This window comes from Hylobates moloch, unplaced genomic scaffold (assembly GCF_009828535.3).
Source record: "Hylobates moloch isolate HMO894 unplaced genomic scaffold, HMol_V3 SCAFFOLD_18, whole genome shotgun sequence".
NCBI classification, from domain to species: Eukaryota; Metazoa; Chordata; class Mammalia; order Primates; family Hylobatidae; genus Hylobates; species Hylobates moloch.
This window is the reverse complement of record NW_026652293.1, coordinates 39325050-39337954: the sequence shown is the minus strand read 5'-3', so window position 1 is coordinate 39337954 and position 12905 is coordinate 39325050. Positions and strand designations below refer to the sequence as shown.

At 42.8% G+C, this 12905-nt stretch overlaps 1 protein-coding gene and 1 pseudogene across 2 annotated transcripts in view; both read left to right on the top strand.

Annotated features, from left to right (window-relative positions):
* The window catches only part of PATJ (PATJ crumbs cell polarity complex component), a 416500-nt gene that overhangs the window by 292935 nt on the left and 110660 nt on the right, over nt 1-12905 (top strand). For both annotated transcript variants that reach the window (XM_058430929.1, XM_032137686.2), the window contains exon 30: nt 5869-5941. In XM_058430929.1, coding sequence (XP_058286912.1) covers nt 5869-5941 — 73 coding nt within the window. The remainder of the gene's footprint in view (nt 1-5868; nt 5942-12905) is intronic.
* On the top strand, nt 6681-7076 carry LOC131381871 (ragulator complex protein LAMTOR5-like; annotated as a pseudogene).

Sequence of the window (12905 nt, the reverse complement as noted above, 5' to 3'; positions counted from 1 at the left end):
ACTAAAAGGAGAATGTATTGTAAGAGTCCAGATGCCTTATGGACTCTTAAAAAAAGATCCATACAACAAGGCTCCAGAGATGGAACCAGGGCAGCTCTAGCTGTGTCAGCAGAAGGGAATTCTGAACCCCTGTTTATCCTTGAGCATTTCCATCAATAGTCTTCACATTGCACTCCTGATCTTTATATATGTCTCTTCTAAATGTTAAGCCTCTGAGAGAGGGAATTTGATTGCCCCAAACTAAGGCAGGCGTCTGCCCCCTTTATCCAATCTAGTTGAGGGCAGGGCTATTAGTACCTAGTGTAAACATTATGGCCCATCCAAGGAATCACTGTGAGCTGGGTGGACACCCCAAGAAATGGCCCTTACATGTGGTAAATACTGATAGCTGGCTGACTGCAGGCAGCATAGCCTCACTAACTCATGGAAACAGCTCAGAAAGCACAGGGCGGTTTCGGTAATTCTGGTTTCTTTTTCTGCCTTATTAAGATCACTTTTGTTCAACAGATATTTACATCACAGTACACCTACTCCCTGCCAGGTACCACACTACCAGCTGGAGATACGAAGTAATAAGATCTCATCCTTGTGCTCAGAGTGAGAGAAAAACCAGCACAAGTGATTTTAATGGAGCATGGCAAGTACAGCAATGAAGACACACATGCAGTGTTCCATGCTCTGGAAAATGGGTCTCACCCTTATCTGTGGGAGAAGTCCATTATCTCTCTCCCAGCAGCTCTTAAAGATCATTCTAAAAATACCCACAAACAATTACAATTCCTGACTGTGTTCTCTTTGAGGCACTGGGGCCTAAGAAACTTAGGCTAATTATTTGGAAAGGAAAGTTTCACCTGGCTTGATGGCTCACACCTGTAATCCCAGCACTTTGGGAGGCCAAGGCGGGCAGATCACTTGAGGCCAGGAGCTCAAGACCAGCATGGCCAACATGGTGAAACTCCATCTCTACTAAAAATACCAAAATTAGCTGCACATGTTGGCACATGCCTGTAGTCCCAGCTACTCAACTGGCTGAGGCACGAGAGTCACTTGAACCTCGGAAGTGGAGGCTGCAGTGAGCCAAGATCACGCCACTGCACTCCAGCCTGGGCGAGAGAGAGAGACTCTGTCTCAAAAAAAAAAAAAAAAAAAAAAAACTTTAATTATAAAGCAAAGAGATGTCATTACTTATGAGAATCATAGGATATGAGGGCTCAAAGGTTCTTCAGATGTCATTCAGGCCCCACTGCTTGTCTGAAGTGTAAATGCCTTCTCTCCTTTGGTTGCCCTCTTCCTACTTTTCTCTTTAAAATTGCAGCTATGTCAGCTCTCCATGGCTTGATGCTGAGGGATGTGACCACTAAATATTAAGTAGATTATAAAGGATTATGAACTGTAACTTCTTTTATCAGCTTTCTTCTTTTCAGTGAGAGTAATTGTCGGTTTTCTATTATGTAAGGTTAAAAAAATTTAATATGGACCTTAAAGACCATTAAAGTCATACAAATTTGTGAAAAAAATCATTAAATTGTGAGGGGATAACTTGGCCAATTTGAGCTAACTTGGTTCAGTTCATCATGATCTCTCAATAAGAATTCATGTACAGCCATATTTTTAATGCTGGTAACCTTTGAAAGAGATACGAAAAGCCATCTATTTAATTACTGCCAAGTATACTCTGCGCTGTGAGTTCCAGATCTACAGCAGACACGGCCTGTTGGCTTTCGGCCCTAAGCTGAGCTTTATTGTGTTGTTCAATGGAGAAATTGAGTGGGAAAAGGAATTACGACTGGGAAAATACTGTTCTTTACCCACGAGTGATGGATTACTTTTTCTATATGTGAGCAAACTGCTGAGGAATGGATTGTATTCCCTGAAAAACAATAGCCAAGCCATCTCTTAACATAATAGTGTGTGCTCAAGGCACCTGAAATGCAGTCAGAAGAAACAGAGATGCGCTTGATAACGCTATGTCACTTTATAGTTGTAGTTTTTCTCCCATTTGCTTTGGTTTGGTTCATGCCTAGATAGATAGTCGAAGAATCCAAGAAGCATAGAGCTTGAAATGGCACCTAGACCTCATGTCTTTATTTATACTGTGCTTCATTCCACAAAAAATTTAACCAATTTAGGATTCGTAATAGTTAAGCTACTTACTTAAGGGATCTAGCCACTGAGACTCTGAGAAGTGATTTCCCCAAAGTCACTCTGTTAGTTAGTGGCAGGCTGGAACTGAGACTCCTACTTTTCTGTCTCCTTATTGAAGAGAGTTGTCATTACATCCCACCCCAACCCACCCCACCGTTCATTCATTTTTTTTTAATTTTTTTTGCACACAAAACAATAAACATTTTCTAAAAGTATATACAAACAAAAAGATGCATATCAAACATATTAGGAAGGTTGCCCATGGGAAGACAGGGAATAGAAATGGGGGGTGGGAATTAAAGAAAATAAATGAGAGAGGGACGTGGTATGGATCAATGATAATAACTCAATCCTCTATTTGACAAAGAAGAAGGAGAAGGAAGAGGAAGAAAAAGAAAGTGGGATAAAGGATCAGAAAGGGAGGAAAATAGAAAAAATTAGAGTACGACTCCAGGGTAGACCTGTTTTGTTGTCGCTTGGTTGGTTGGTTGGTTTGTCAGTTGTATTTTTCATATGTTTCGCCATGTTGGCCAGGCTGGTCTCGAACTCCTCGCCTCAAGTGATCAACCCGCCTCGGCCTCCCAGGGTACTGGGACTACAGGCGTGAGCCACCATATCCAGCCCCCACATTGCTTCTGGCCTCTGTGGTAGACCTCCCAGACGGCAGAGGCGCTCCTCACATCCCAGAAGGGGCGGCCGGGCAGAGGCGCGCCTCACATCCCAGACGATGGGCGGCCAGGCAGAGACGTTCCTCACTTCCTAGACAGGGTGGCGGCTGGGCAGAGGCGCTCCTCACCTCCCAGGGCGGCCGGGCAGAGGAGCTCCTCATAACCCACACGATGGGCGGCCAGGCAGAGGAGCTCCCCACCTCCCAGACGGGGCGGCGGCCGGGCAGAGGCTGCAATCCCAGCACCCTGGGAGGCCAAGGCAGGCGGCTGGGAGGCGGAGGCTGCAGCGAGCCAAGACCACGCCACCGCACTCCAGCCCGGGCAACACCGAGCACCGAGTGAGCGAGCCTCCGTCTGCGGTCCCAGCACCTCGGGAGGCCGAGGCGGGCAGACCATTCGAGGTCAGGAGCTGGAGACCAGCCTGGCCGACATGGCGAAACCACGCCTCCAGCCAAAGGAGAAAAACCAGAGAGGGGTGGTGGCGCGCGCCGGCAATCCCAGGCACCCCGTAGGCCGGCGCAGGAGAATCACAGGAGCCGGATGCAGGGAGTCTGCAGCGAGCCGAGTGTACTCCAGCCTGGGCCACAGAGGGAAGAAAAGAAAGAAGAAAAGAAGAAAGCAAGGAGGAAGGAAGGGAGGGAGGGAGGGAGGCAGGCGGGCAGGCGGGCAGGCGGGCCATTTTTTTTTTTTTTTTCCAATAACTATGTTAAGCACAAACACTTGCCAGGCACTGTGTTACCCCTAGATAGTGTCATAGGGAGCAGGACGGACATGAGTCCTGTCCTTGGAATGCTTCCCATCCAGAGAGAAATTCAGATTTGGAGCAAATGTTCACACAAATCAGTTAGGTAAAATATGAAAGAAGCAGACCTATAAGAGCAATCATTGTCTAGGGTGCTATGAGCATATTAAGAAGGTCCTGGAAGGCTTGTTTTAGGAAATGACGTTTATGATGAGCTGTGAAGGAGAAATAGGAGTAAATCAGCCAAAGTATTTGTCAAGCAGAGCAGAAGAGAGTAGGGTAAGAGAAGACCCTGAGGTGAGTAGATCTCAGCTCAGCTAAGAAGTGGAAAGAAAGTCTGTGCAGCTGGACTGAGGCATAAGTGAGCAAGGGGAAGAAGCACTAGAGGGGGCCAGAGATGGGGGCTGGGACCTCAGAGCTTCCTTATCGACTTTGCGCTTGATCCTAAGTGCATTAAGAAGCCGTAAGAAGGGGTTAGAAATATGATCAGTTTTATATGTTAGAATCATAACTTTGCTGGGTGGAGAATGGCTTGGAGAGATGTAACTGGGTTGCTCTTATATGCAGGTGAGAAATGATGATGGCTTATAGATAGGATAGGGTGGAAAGAAATGGAAAGATCCAAGATATGTTTTGAAGGTGAAATCCATGAGACTTAGTGGTTGGAAGTACAGTTGAGGAAGATTATTTTTAAGAATGACCCCTGGTTCCTGGTTGAACAACTGGACAGACGTTGTTGACATTTACTCTGGTGGAGAGAATTGGCTGTGGAACCATATGGTGACTGAGTGGGATAAAAAAGCTCTGTTTTATTTGAGATGCTTATAAGACATCTAGTGGAGATATAAAGTAAGAGCTGGGTACGCAGGTCCTAGGCCTAAGCTCAAAAGATTTAGGCTAAATATGTGAATTTGGAAGACATCCGTATATAGAATAGTCTTTGAATTTAAGGGAAGGGAATAATTCACCTAGTTAGAGGTAATTGAACTCACATTGGAGGGGAAGGATGGGTGGGGTATAAATTAAATAAAGAATACAAAAATTAGCCAGGTGTGGTGGTGCGTGCCTGTAATCCCAGCTACTTCGGAGGCTGAGGCAGGAAAATCGATTGAACCCAGGAGGTGGAAGCTGCAGTGAGCCGAGATTGTGCCACTGCACTCCAGCCTTGGTGACAGAATGAGACTCCATCTCAAAAAAAAAAAAAAAAAGAAAGGAAGGGAGGGAGGGAGGAAGGGAGGAAGGGAGGAAGGGAAAGAAAAAAGAGAAAGAAAGGCATTTCAAGAAAAAGCAGTGACATGATTAAATCACCAAGGGAGGAATGGTCTAGTAATCCAATTGATGAAAAAGAAAGCGTAAAATGGGATTGGATTTTGAATGCCCTCCCAAGTCAGACAATAGCTCTTCTATATACATGGCTCATATGGAGAGAAATCTGTGAACAGTCTAAGAACTTTACATATCAGCAGGAAGCGTTTTTTGTGAGCTTCCTTGGTTTATATTGTGAAACATAAAATCAAACTTCACATAAATCTTGAGATAATTATGTTGGTTGTGCATCATAATGGGTATAATGACTATAAAGGATAGTCATTATCTCCCACAGACCACTGCCAACCATTTGCTAGTAATGTGGTGAAAATAGGTCCAGATAATCAGAACCAGTATTATAGGAGTTGTATGCCTGTCACCCTGGTGATGAGGTTTCAGCTGCCATCTACTCTACTCCATTGGGATGAGGAGGAGGAGAATTCACCTACCCACGAAGCATTGTCTGGAGCTCTGCCCTCCCCATCAATCACTCCTCCTCACACTCCACCTTGCAGGCCTATTGTAGACACCCCATCATCCTTCATTTGGCAAAACAAAGTTAGAAGCCAAGTGAGGAGGCTGGGATCCTTTCCAGTTCAAAGAACAAAACGCTCCAGACATTAATGGGGCCTCCAGACATTCAAATGCACATGGCCATTTGAAAAATGTATACTCCACAGTGCTGAAAGAGCCAAAGCCTTTCCAAACTTATCCTCTGCAGCACCTGACTTACTAAGTGGGATTTGAGTAACTCCTAGCATCATCACTCTTTGTCACTAATAATTGCATCTTGGTATCCTTTGAGCAATACATATTTTTTTGTGCGTAGTAACTTTGCATGCTTAGAAGCTATATATATGGAAGCTATATATTTATATATATATATATTTAATTCTATGATGCTGTGTGTGCATTTTCAACTGAGAACTGAGGAAGTATTTGTAATTTGAGCCAGGAACTTAGCATTTACTGTGTACTGATTCTGCCTATTTTAACATTTCACAGAAACGAAGATGCAGTCAATCAGATGGCCGTTACTCCCTTTCCAGTGCCATCAAGTACTCCATCTTCTATTGAGGTAAGGTTGTTTCTAATTAGCTCTTAGTATGTTCGATGGATTTGTCATGAGCATTTTCCCCACATCTGACATTTTTGATATTCAGTATTTGGTATTCCAAACTCATGGAAAATTTCCCTGACCAAAATAGAAAGTATTGAGGTATTGATTATAAAGTAATTTTTTAGTAAATATATTAGAACCTAACCATATAAGTATTACCTTCCTCAAAGTTGCTCAAGGTCTTCTCTAAATATATAAATTTGTCCTAATTGGGCATTTCAGGATTTACAAGAAAATTCTCTTTGTTTATGACTGAATTGTACCCCTTTCTTTATGGTTTTGAAATACTTTAATACCTATGATCAAGGCATCTTTAAATAATTACTTTCATCTGTGAATGGAGAAATTACTAGCATAACAAGATTGCTGTAATATTGGTCAGCTTCTGGAGTAGACAGATATAGAATTGTGTAATCAGTTTGTCTCCCCAGCTGAGGGAATATTCCTTCTCTTCTCATTTTATATTTATTGAATTATTTTTTAACTCCAAAAAGAAAGACATACTTATTGTTACTAATTAAATAGTGCAGGGTTATTCAAAGAAATCTTAATTTTTCTTTCACTACCTCCCTAAGGAAGTTAACGTTCACTATTCAGTATCTTTTCATACTTTTTCCTTTGTTTCTACAGTAAACATAAATAGCTATATATAGTGTCCCTTTTAATAAAAATGTGATGTGCAATACACATTATTTTTATTCTTTCAACAAGTGTTCAGGGTTCTGGGCCAGGGTGGACGGTGGGTGGGGTGGAGGCGACCTTGGAGCAGTGCTTAGAAGATACAATGAAGAATCCCTCCATTGTCGGAGTCCCATGCACATTCACTTAATCTGGGTTGCCATGGGACCCTGTCAGACGAGCATGCTGGAGTGATATCTGTTGTAGCCCAACAAGCAGCTAAGCTAACCTCTGACCCCACTGATATTCTTGTAGTGTGTCCAGCATCAGATAATGGGAACATTATGATCCAGAAGCATGATGGCTTCATAGTGGCAGTACACAAAATGGCCTCTTGATGTCTCGTATCTGTTCTTCAGCAGCCTGTCATAGGAACTCCATCCTACCTTTGTTAAATATCTTGTAGAACTACTAAAGTTCCAGTAGTTAGGCCATTCATTTAATGTGCAATGGGCACTTTTCTATTTACTTAAGAGTAAATTGCTTTTTTTTTTTTTTTTTTTTTTTTTTTTGTGAGCCAGAGTCTCACTCTTTCACCCAGGCTGGAGTGCAGTGGCGCGATCTCGGCTCACTGCAGGCTCCGCCCCCCGGGGTTCACGCCATTCTCCTGCCTCAGCCTCCCACGTAGCTGGGACTACAGGCGCCCGCCAACTCGCCTGGCTAATTTTTTGTATTTTTAGTAGAGACGGGGTTTCACCGTGTTAGCCAGGATGGTCTCGATCTCCTGACCTCGTGATCCGCCCGCCTCGGCCTCCCAAAGTGCTGGGATTACAGGCGTGAGCCACCGCGCCCGGCCGTAAATTGCTTTTTAACACTATGGACTGACCTATCAAGATATTAGTAAGAAAGGATCGTGTTTTGAAGCAGCCGGTCCAGGTCACTTTGTATATAGAATTTTGCCGTATTCAATAATCTGTTTGGAGGAAAAAAAAAAACAAGTGTTCAATGAGTGCATATTATTTGTTAAGCACTCTTTTAGGCATTAGAGATCTAGGTGTGAATAAAACAGATAAGGCTTCCTACCAATTTGTTATCATCTTTCTCTCTTCATGATTGAAGACACAAAGATACAAATTAAGAAATAAATAAACCAAAAGAATTATCATATAGTGGGCAGTGCCTTGGAGAGAATTAAAGTGGGGAATGTGACCACTTTGCTGAGTTACAGAGAAGGCTACTTATGTAGCCGAAACACAGGTTATCAAGAAGGGGGTCTGGTATAAAGAAGGTGATTTATTCCAAAGCTAGCCTTGGGGAAGGAGTACAGGCTTCCTGCTTTAAGGGTAACTGCTTAGCTTTTGGAGCAGAAAGCTCGCACTTTTAAAAGGCAGAAGAGGAAATGAGCAAGGGGGAGGTCCATGTGCTAGCTCCAGTGCCTTATCTACTGGGCAGTCGAGCTGGTGACTGCTGGTGCCTTCTTGTGCAGGACTAGGCCAAAAACTGCCCAGGTGGGAGAGAGTTTCATATCTCTCAAGGCAGTCTCCTGGTTGGGGGGTGGGGGCCCATAGAAATCAGCTGTTAGCGATCCAGGCAACCTCCTGGTGAGTGAGGGTTCCTTTCTGGATCTCTCCCAAGCACATAATTAGATGAACTTGCTCTCTAGGGAGCGTCTGGTGAAGGGGAGGTAAAAGGCTATACTGGCATTTCTTTCTTTTTTTTTGAAATGGAGTCTCACCCTGTCACCCAGACAGAGTGCAGTGGTGTGATCTCGGCTCACTGCAACCTCAGCCTCTCAGGTTCAAGCGATTCTTCTGCCTCAGCCTCCCGAGTAGCTGGGATTACAGGTGCACACTACCACGCCCGGCTAATTTTTGTATTTTTAGTAGAGACGGGGTTTCACCATGTTGGCCAGGCTGGTCTTGAACTCCTGACCTCAGATGATCCGCCCGTCTGGGCCTCCCAAAAGTGCTGGGATTACAGGCATGACCCTATGTTTGCATTTCTAAAAGGCTGAGTAGGAAGTGGGGAACTGGGGGAATGAGGAAAGAAGAGAGAAAAAAATAATTATCTCTTAGAAAAATGGGAGTACTTGGTTACACTTGGGCAAGGTAAAATTTAAATAAGATAAAAATTAAAAGAAAAAGCCAGACATTCAAAAATAAGAAGGAGGAGCCTTCCCTGCTGAGAGGACAGAAATAGCTCTCAGGTGAGAATGAGCTGGGGCGTGTTTGAGGAATATGGCTGGAAGCGTATTAGGAGCTGGGAGAGCAGTGAAATATGAGACAAGAGGGAGAGAAAGTCTGTGTAAGTCAGTTAGAAGTTTGGGTTTTATTCTACATGCAGTAGAAGCCACTGGAAGGATTTAAACAGGGGAATGAGGTGACCTGATACATAGTTTTAAAGGATCCATTTGGCTATTTAGGTGAAGAAAAATAACTTTTTTCTTCAACCCTCATAGGTTCTTAGTTGGAATGGACCCTTGTAACAAAAGATAGATTAACAAGAGCAAAACAAACAGAAGTTTAGTGACATATGTATTTCTTATATACATGGCAAACACCCAGGGAATGAGTAGTTCTCAATGAGATAGATTTAAATTCTAGCTTAAATAGCATCTTTAACAAAAATGGTAAACGTTTAGCGAAGTGACAAGACAAAGGAAGAGGACTTTGTCTCTAGGGATGGCAACTTGAGGGAAGGCAAACAACTGGCAGATAAAGGCTAGTTGGTATAGCTTGCTATGTAGATTCCCCTGGCGCCATCTCCAGGGCATAAGCGTTCCATGTTGTCTTCAGTGGTTAACCTCTGTTCTCCCTGATTCAGAGGGAGGGAGATACCTTTGTCTTTATATATCTATGTCCCGCTTTTAGACAAATAGAGGGAGAGCAGAGGATTTTCCTGTATCTGCTTCTTCCTAATTGCCTTCAGCTCAACGATCCTTCCTTTTTAGAGTGGCATATTCTCATCTCCCACAGCTGCTAGGTAGGGAATGGGTTGGTGGGAAAGTAATATGCTAAAAGGCAAAAGCCCCAGTGAGGCCCTAATGTGGCTTGGATGAAGTGTTGGTATTGGAAGCAATGAAAAGTGAGCAGATTCTTGATGTTTTGGAGGTTGAGTCAAACTTGATTAATTAAACGAGGGAGCTGAGAGAAAGTAGAGAGTCATGGATAAACCTAGATTTTTGGCTTGAGCAACTGGGTAGATAGTGGTACTATTTACTAGAGTCTTTCAAAGAATAGCTGTTCTGAAAATTTAGAAGACTGATTTTATTTTTAAAACAAGCAGGCTAGTATGTAAAATAAAAAGTACAAGATAGTATGTAAAATAAAGCAGGCTAGGCCGGGCGTGGTGGCTCACGCCTGTAATCCCAGCACTTTGGGAGGCTGAGTCGGGCAGATCACAAGGTCAGGAGATCGAGACCATCCTGGCTAACACGGTGAAACCTCATCTCTACTAAAAAATAGAAAAAATTAGCCGGGTGTGGTGGTGGGCGCCTGTAGTCCCGGCTACTCAGGAGGCTGAGGCAGGAGAATGGCGTGAACTCGGGAGGCGGAGCTTGCAGTAAGCCGAGATCGCGCCACTGCACTCCAGCCTGGGCGACAGAGCAAGACTCCATCTCAAAATTAAATAAATAAATAAATATAATAAAAAAAGCAGGCTAGTATGTAAAAAATATGTAAAGTATAAATAATGCCAGTCTTAAGTTTCAAGAACATTATCACATATCTTAATCAAATTTGTGTGCCATTATTTGTATTTCATTTTCAAAAATAATGAAATCACATTAGGCATCTAAATGTATAAATAAATAATAAATCCCTTTCTCTAACAGCATATGCTATGCGGGCAATGTTTCTATTCAACTATCACAATTTGATTATATTCTAGAGAGGGCTTTTTAGTTCCACTCTGGACTATTGGCTCTAGTAACTGCTACCAAATGATGAATGCCACCCCTCCTGTGGGCGGTATGTGAAGAGGACATGGATCCCTGACCACTTTCTCTCACCTTCCCATTTGCCTATGTGGACCCTCTTAGTATATCTTTTTCCCCCTTAGATGTTTCTAGTCAGTACTAAAGCATAACTCATATCCAGCACATGGCTAAAAGAGACAGCCCCTTTAAATCATAACCAAATAGATGAAATAGAGCCATACATTATTAAATTGGACCTGATAATAATAATTCAGTATTATTAAGTAGCAGTTTTATTATATGTTAATGGTAGCTCATATTTATTTCTTTATTCAGCAAATGCTTATTGAGCTATTTAAAAAAAAAAAAAAAAAAGACAAGATCTTTTTCTGTAGCCCAGGCTAGAATTCTGTGGTGCTATCATGGCTCACTACAGCCTCAAACTTCTGGGCTCAAGCAATCCTCCTGCCTCAGCCTCCCAAGTAGCTGGGACTATAGGCACATACCATCATGCTTGGCTAATTTTTAAATTTTTTGTAGAGACAGGATCTCACCATATTATCCGGGCTGGTCTTGAACTCCTGACCTCAAGCAGTCCTCTCACCTCAGCCTCCCAAAGTGCTGGGATTACAGGTGTGAGCTACCGAGCCTAGCGTCATTGAGCTCTTACTATGTGTCAGTGTTCTAGACCCAAAGGGTATCGCAGAGAACAAAATTGTTTCATGCAGTTCTGTGCTAGTAGAGTGAGCAAGAATGCTAATAAAACACTGAGCAAGAAGTCTGACGATGTGGGTTTTGGTTTTGGCTCTACTAATTACCTGTGGGCATATAACCTTGGTAGAGGCAGTTAACCTCCCAAAGTCTGTCTTTTTCTGTAAAGCCAGGTTAATAGCCGCCCCTGCCTGTGTCAAAGGGTAGTTATGAGGGCCAGGTGTAAAAAAATTTTATCCCTACAAGGGATTATGATGCAGTGCTTGTGGTAATTATAATACCATTGGCACAATTCTACAGCATAGTGATGTGAACATAAGCTTGGACGTCAGACAGAGCCAAGTCTTAATCAGTATTCTACCATTTACTAGCAGAGTGAACTTGAGCCAGTTACGCTCTATAAACTTCAATTCCTCACATTTAAAATGGGTTTGATAATAATAATTAATTCTATGGACTCGTTAGAAGTATTAAGTAATGTTTATAAAAGGCTTAGCACTATTCTTGGCACATGGTAAGACCTCATTTTTGTTGTGATTGTACTTATATTATCACAGCCCTCTAGTAGAACTCCCAGCCTCCAACATCTTCCATTTTTAATAGTTACATACAAAACAGGATTTTTTCCTTTTAAAAACTAAATTGATAAATAAAACTTGTATATATTTATCATAGACAACATGATGGCTTTTTTTGTTTGGTTTTGGTTTGCGGGGGGCAGTTATTTTTTGAAACAGGATCTCGCTCTGTTGCCAGGCTGGAGTGCAGCGGCATGATCTCAGCTCACTGCATCCTCGACCTCCCAGGCTCGAACAGTATTCCTGCCTCAGCCTCCTGAACAGCTAGGACTATAGGCATGCACCACCATACCTGGCTGTTACAAGATGTTTTGCAGAGACAGAATCTCACTATGTTGTCCATGCCCAATCTGCTGGGCTCCAGAGATCCTCCCACCTCAGCCCCTCAAAGTGCTGGAATTATAGGAGTGAGCCACTGCACCTGGCCAACATGACGTTTTGAAATATGTGTATGTTATAGAATGGCTAAATCGAGATAATTAACATATGTATTTCCTCACATACTTATTTTTGTGGTGAGAACAGTTGAAATCTACCTTCTCAGAGATTTTCAAGAATACAATACATTGTTGTACATTGTTATTAGCTGTGGTCACCCTGCTGTACAACAGATCTCTAGAACTTACTACTCTAACTGAAATTTTGCATCCTCTGACCAACATGTCTTCAACCTTCACCCCATCCACCAGCCCCTGGTCACCACCACTACTCTCTGCTTCTATGGGTTCAACTTTTTAGATTCCACATTTAGATCCCAGAGGGTCTGAATTTCATTCTTAGGTTTTGGAGCTGTTGAAGGCATTTTGAACAATGAAACAATCTGATCAAGGCTGTACTCCGGGAAGATTAGTCTAACAGCAATGTTAAAGACGTCTTGAAGAGGGAAACCCAATTAAGAAGCCATTGCTGTCGTCTAGTAAGAGGTACTGAGGGCTCAAATAACTTGGGTTCCGACATACTTATTCCATTTATTGACAGGACAGTCTAAATCTTTTAGAATATCTTCATACAAACAAGGACCTCCTTTTTGCTTTCTTAGAAGTTGTGCTTTTTAAAGTACTAACTGAGATGGAACAGGCCTCATAAAGATCAGGGAGGT